The 7256-nt window shown below is 31.6% G+C and overlaps 1 protein-coding gene across 1 annotated transcript in view; it reads right to left on the bottom strand.

Annotated features, from left to right (window-relative positions):
• Nucleotides 1–4177: 4177 nt before the first annotated feature.
• LOC108552024 (octopamine receptor) overlaps nt 4178–7256 on the bottom strand; it is a 28839-nt gene continuing 25760 nt past the window's right edge. Inside the window, exons 5-6 of the mRNA XM_017906399.1 lie at nt 6816–7116; nt 4178–4482 (exon numbers count right to left, since the gene is read on the bottom strand). Of these exons, the coding sequence (XP_017761888.1) occupies nt 4307–4482; nt 6816–7116 (477 nt within the window). The 3' untranslated portion in view covers nt 4178–4306. The remainder of the gene's footprint in view (nt 4483–6815; nt 7117–7256) is intronic.

Raw genomic sequence — 7256 nt, 5'->3', positions numbered from 1 at the left:
TTAACAGCACACTGAATATCCAACTCCTTGTAGCACTAGTGTGTTATTTTCTATCCATTTTGATTAGAATTTGTTTTATTTTCCTGAAATTTCACCAGCACACCACACGATCGTGAAATTACGCGGGAACACGTACGTCACATACCCTTCTGAGCATGAGCACTAACAACGTGTGTCAAAGCAAATATTAAAATTTTGTGTACAAATTATGATAACTTAAGATGTAAAAATTTATAAATTATTATAAAATATTAGTTAATTAATAAAATTATTCAACATATAAATATTGTGCATGTGAAGTGACTACTCCAATTCGCTGCCCTTCGATAGGAATTTTGACTAGTTTAAAATTACACGTATATGGTTATAATGCCTTTGCGAATAGTTTTCAATAATAGCATCGTAATAGTTTTCAATAATACAACTTATTATTACAATATAAATTGAGAAAGAGTTGAGTACCGACTTGGAACAAGCATTGTTGGAACATTTGTGTAATAATTGGATTATTTGTATAAATCAAAGATATTTCCAGATTTGCAGAAATTTTAACATTATCTTGGATGAAGCAAGCCATGGAAATTATTACACAATAATTCGTTAACAGCACGTCACAGTAACGTCACAATAATGGTGAGATATTTTTAAATATTACATATAATAAATTTGAATAACTGCTTTCAGTTTGTAAATTTAGTATAAGTTTACTATTAATAATTACACTAATATCATTTTATGAATATGTTTATTCAATCACGATATATTTTCAATCGTGAAATGACGTCGTATATATATTGTTCAAAGCCTATATAGAAATTCAGAGTTAAATAGTTGTATTTTCCATTATTTTTTCTTAATATCATTATTTTCTTAATATCAGCAACGTTTTTCTATCTGTGTCATATAGAAAATAAGAGTGGGAATGGCATTGTATTAAAAATGGTTTAATAAGGTTATATCGATCTCACATCTTATCTTCGGTGAACTATTTTTATTATCAGACGGTATTTATCTTATTATAAATTTTGTTTTTATCGTTTTAAAGACTTCTCTGCGTTTAATAAATTATAATTAATCGTATAGCTAATAAAGTCCAGTATTATAAAATGTAAAATAAAATTGAAAACTTAAATAATTTTTTAATTATCTTTACAGGATTATTACTGCTAGCTGATACGCTGATCACTTATCTATGATCGGTAACATAGTTTCAATTTTAAATTAATATATTGTGGCTGCATTTATGCATTTGTTATACACTTTCAAGATACTAATTATATTAGAGGTCAATTTTCTTATTGAATTAAATATATATATACCAAATGGAATTGTGAAAATGGTATGAATTTTAATAATATAGTAATGAAATTTTTACGCGAATGCTACTGAAACGACTGTAAACAAACTATACAAATCTGCGTATTTCCAAGCTTTTCCCTTATACATGTTGGCTTACAAAATATTTGCCTTAAGAAGTATATTTCTTTCTCTGACTCTACTAAAGTCTTATGGTGTTGCCTCAGGGTGACTGCTTTTCATGAGGACTCTGAGAAAATTACTCTCAGGAGTAACCTTCCTTTCATTAAAATATGGTTCTTGAAAGTTTATTTCGTACATAATATTTGAATTACTTTAAACACAATTTGAGGATAGAGTGAAAATAAAGAGAAACTTGCTTAATTGATTTTTTCCACGAGAGCTTTAAACTTTGAATTTCATTCGAAATTTTATAAATTCTGTGTAATAAATTAAATTTGCATAATGGACGTCGATTACTAGATATTCTGAATCAAGATTCTTCTTATCATTTTATGAAATGAATTTCCAATTCTTCCTCGCCTAGTAGATAAGATATCTTTTATAACATAATTAGAGATAAAATTAAGTTCATTAAGAAAAAGAAATATTTAATGACTTTTATACGAATATTAAAATTTACAATAGTTATGACTGTTAGAAACAGAAAATTTTATTCTTTTTAAAGCTATTTAATTCTCTATTAAGATAAATCAATTTTAAAATTGTTTCTCTAATTTATTACACCTGTATATGTAATAAGATAAATCAGACAAAGAATTCGAACGTTGGAAAGGCAATTTGATTTTTCAAATTGTCATTAAGTGTACATTGGTCATTTGTTTAAATCCTATATGATGAGACATTTTAAGAACTTATAGAAAAAATCTTATATAAAACTGCATAAAACTGGATAATACAATATCTTCGAAAAATCTAATTTTCATTCGAACCAAATAACTTTTGAAGAATTATATTAGACACCTGGTTTACCCTATTTTCTTTCACTGAAACAGTAACTAATTTGTTGCTATCGCAGCAAATAGCTATTTATTTAAATCCTTTCAGGCACTGACATTAGCTTCGATAACAATTTCCATTACGACAGTTTTCAACTCCTGATTTAAATTAAATTAATTATAAAATCAGAGGATAGTTCGAATTTTCTTTTTCCTTTTGTACAGCTTTCAAGTAGATACCATTGAATCAACGAAGTTTTAAAGTATCGATGCCTATACAATAGAAAAGTAAAACACAACAGAGGAGAATAACAATAACTCTATACAGATTAAAAAGGAATAAAAAATACTAGTGGAAATAAAACACTTAGAAACAGAAATTACATTCTCTTCATATATATTGCACGTATTGAGACCCATAATTTGCTCATTGAATATACAATTCCTCGATTCATCTCCAACTATCAATTATCCATTTGCACAATTCGGCAACCCTTAATTTAATTGAATATACATGATAGGCCATAAATTTTTATTCCTCAAAGCCACATTAAACTGAAACTCTGTGATCCGCTTGATCAAATATTAATCATCCTGTACTGTACGGTAACAAATTTCCCACGAGCTATAATCTAATCTAATCGTGTCGATATAACCGTCTATCCCTGTATCTCTCCAAAACCCGTAACTTCGTTTCCCCAAATAATAATCCTCAGCCATTGTCACCCACGTGTTAAAATTTTTCTACCCCCGCAACGTTCCCTTTTGTGTCGCACGCGAGAGAACGCGCCACCGTGGCGAGTTGAGAACAAACAGCTTTTGTAACTGGGTAGCTAATTAATTCCTCATTGTGCTAATTTACGACGATACAGAGAGTGCAAGGACGGTATCGCGTAATTAGCACCTGGTCACAAAGGGGCGGAGCGGAAGGGTGTAGGGATTTAAATGAAATACGACAGCGGGACGTTATAAAATCCGTATACTTGCGATACTTTCTACATTTTACAGATATCTATGCGTCGATAAATACAGACAGGATACCGTAATGACGAGAGGAAGACTATTCTCTACGATCGATTATTATTTAATCTTTGGTGATTTCTACGAAGTAGATGCGAATTTTTATTTACGTATGCGTGTTTCCGATTGCAGTCAATTGCAATAGATTTTCATTATCGTTGTTACTCAGGTAAATAAATCTTCTGTATTTTTTTTTTTTTTTCTTTCACTTTGTTTTATTCGAGTAACGATTTGTTCGAATAACTTATGCAGTCGTTTGTGCGTGTGGTATGCACGATTGTTCAAGTAAAATGGCCGACATATGCGAATAAATGTATTATTCGGATTATTGTGGGTCTTAGTATTAGGAAAATCTGAATGACTTAAATATTGCAGATGAAAGAAATTTTGGAAAGGGACCAAGAATAAAATGTAACTTTGGGAACCGACATATTGGACAGTGGCAATTGACATATAAACTTAACCATATCAACTAAACGATGTCACGTAATTTTGCTTCTGAAAATTATTTGATATTCGTATCTCGATCTTCATTAAAAAATCATTTATTTCTTTGTCCGGGCAAAATCTTGCTCTTCTTTAGATTTTACAATACCAAAATTTACCACTTACAGTTCCAAATTTGATATTTATTATTAAAATAGAAATCTGTTGATTTAAATTTGATTGAAATTAAAAATTGTAGTTTTTTTGGTCAGCTTCTAAATTATAGTCTATTAGTTTCTATCGTATAAAAATTTTTGTACTGATAGTTGGAATTATATGTAATTGTATTTATTATTTTTCTCTCGAAGAATTGTTCCTAATGAATTCCAAATAATAACGATATTCGCATTTCGTTTATTTACCAGTTTAAATTGTATTCATCAATTTGAAATTATTAAAAAATTTCAACGGTGCCCGCGAGATTGCACATTTCGCATAAATTAGATGAATGCGATCGATGTGAGTTGCTCTATTAGATAAATCACAGTGATCCTCGTTACGATCACGACTGAATGGTGTACGTTTCAACGTTCGTTTCCCGTTCTTCACGTCCTCGACGTGTCTTTCTTCCAATTAGCCGGGGCTGGTAATTTCCGATTGCTGCGATCCAAATTGGTTCTACTTTTGAAGCATTTTCGACAAGTTAATCGCCAGAATGCAAGCCTGAAGTCGGCCGAGTAGAAGGCGTAGATGAATGGATTTATAGCTGAATTAATCCATCCTGAAATAAGTAGAGAGATTAATCAATTGAATTAATTTCCATAGAATAAATTTAATTTTATTATTTATATTGATACGAAATATATTCTTTGGTGATTTCGTTTCGTTTGAAAATTTATCGAATGTGTACTATTGATATCTTAAATAAGATATAAATATTGGAATATTAATACTTTGTTATTGTGCATATTTGTAAGAATCGTTGTTCTTAAATTTGTGCTGGTATAGTTAAATCAAACTTCATAAAAGAAGAAACGGAGAATGAAAAATTAAAAAATTAAAAATGATACACTTTATGAGTAGTAAATTATGAAAAGACTAGAAGACCTTAATTAGCAATTAGAATGGGAGAAATAAAAATCTGAAAATGTGTGATACTTCTAGAGTACACAATCATTGATCTTCATACTCGAGAATATATTAACATTATGTAATAATATGATAAGATTGGAATTTTATTGGGTAGTACTTCATTCTCTATAATTCTCCTACTTTAGACTTTCGAATTTCAATTTATTTTGATTAATAAAACATAAACTCTTCAGAAAAATAGAATAGATCCGAAAGTGGGTCGACCACTTTATTGCCTCGGAAGGAGAATCATTTTTCACTTTTACAGTTTTTCTTCTACCCGAAAAAGATAAGAGAAGAAACTATTATGGTCAGTTTAGTTCATGACAGCCACTAAATATCAATGAAAACTTCCAATTTAGAAATAACCGAGTTTCTTTTAGTTAGGATTATAGATTACCGGGTAGAACGTCAAATAAATTAACGGTAACTATATTTAATAACAAAATAATAATGAAATAATAATAATTTAATTGTGACGTGACTTTTGCTTTATACGAAAATCGTTTTGTTAAAAAATCTTATTATTTCTGGACTTTGAACTCTATTTCTGTCATCTCCACTATACTGCCTTTATTTCTCGTGACCATTTATCCTTACACATTCTCTTTTCTCTATATTGTTCACTCAACGCTATCGTTTCTGGAAGATGGGGTTCTTGAAAATCCACCCAAAGCTTTGGATGGTTTCATCGAGCATACCAGAATCTCGAGCACTTAGTCCAGAGTCTGTTTTCACACCTTTAACACTCTCAGCTAGGCATAGTCTGCAGAATCGATATAGCCTAGTCACGAAATCTCTCAGAAGCTTAAGTTTACACGTTTCTGGGCTATAAACATGCAATTTGAGATATTTTGGTGACACAAGAACCTCCTGCCCCTTTCAAAGCCACACGATGTCAAGTTGACTCTTTCTCTATATAGACACTGGTAATATAAATTTCTTCCGAACAGATAACGTTTACATACATCCTTTCATAATTTCAATCGACGAATAACTAAAATATCCATTTACAACTGACATTTGCAACTCGAGAGTGAAGACTCATGTCGGCGTGGTTACACCAGTAACCAGTAAGTGTTGCCACTTAACGCTCTAATTTGCAACAGCGCCATAACGACCCCGCCAATTGTATTATACCACTCGTTCTACTACTACGCATACGCATACAATCACTCGACACATATCTATCATTTCCATACCGCTGTATAAATCTAGTAAATCACCTAACATCACCAACGAGGATCAGAAACTGAAACGATATGAAAACAAGAAATTACAATTACAGAAGAGATATATAATTGAAGAATAAGTAATAGAATCAATATAAAATCGGAGAATGGCAATTATAGCACCTATAAAAATTGATATAATACTAAAAAGAGAAAAAAATAATAATTTTTAATAGAACCGATATGGAACCAAAAAATAATAATTCTAAACTCGATCGAGAACCTAAAAAGCGACAATTATAGAATCGGTATAAAAGTAAAGAATAATAGTAATTAAAAGCCTATTACAGATCAGGTCTAGCACCAAAAAAGAAAAGAAAATAGCAACTATAGAACAGATAAAATTCGAAGAATGAGTTATAAAAGAAATATAAAAACAGAACGACAATTATAGGGCAGATATAATGCTGAAGCAAGAAAAAAATATAGAACTGATATGGAACCAAAAAATAATAATTTTAAACCCGATCTAGAACCCAAAACCAACAATCATAGTAAAAAATAGAAATAAATATATATAATAACAATATATAAAACTAAAAAACAGCAATAATTACAGGCCTCTTACAGAACAGGTCTAATACCAGAATAGTAGAAAAGACAAGTTACGGAATGGATACAGGACCGATATAATATAATATCGATTCTGAAGATCGGTTTCCTCTCTGCACAAAGTGTCCACGATTCTATTGTCCCAAATCGTATCAAGAGCAACCTCACAATCAGCTGAAGGAGGACGGTGGTTACCTACCTAGCCAAGTTAGCGCTGGCATGAGGATATCTGGTGGCTCCACAGGCACGAAAGGGGTGGCCAAGTAGAGGATGAAGAATGGCAACCAACAGGCCACGAATCCCCCTACGACCACCGCCAAAGTGCCAGCGGTTTTTGTCTCCCTCGCCACTCTGTTGATGCAACTCTGCTGATGGCTACGGACGATCCCGGACCTTTTGCTCGTGCTCGGGGGTTCTGCTTCGTCGGAGGCCCTGTCGCAGGTCACACTGGTGGTCACGCATTCCGTCCTTCGGACTCTGATGCTCCTGGCTCGCTCGATCTGTGGAAAATTGATACAGTTTGATCGAGTGAAACATTTTTCTGGGATAAATGTAATATCAGAAAGAAAATAACGTAAAATTCGATACAGAGATGAAGTACAGACTATTTCTGACTCTTTTAATTTGGCTATTGATTTAG

This window comes from Eufriesea mexicana, unplaced genomic scaffold (genome assembly GCF_001483705.2).
Source record: "Eufriesea mexicana isolate 0111107269 unplaced genomic scaffold, ASM148370v2 scaffold5379, whole genome shotgun sequence".
In the NCBI taxonomy this organism is placed as follows: domain Eukaryota; kingdom Metazoa; phylum Arthropoda; class Insecta; order Hymenoptera; family Apidae; genus Eufriesea; species Eufriesea mexicana.
The sequence above is the reverse complement of the archived record's forward strand: the minus strand, read 5'-3'. Positions and strand labels throughout refer to the sequence as shown.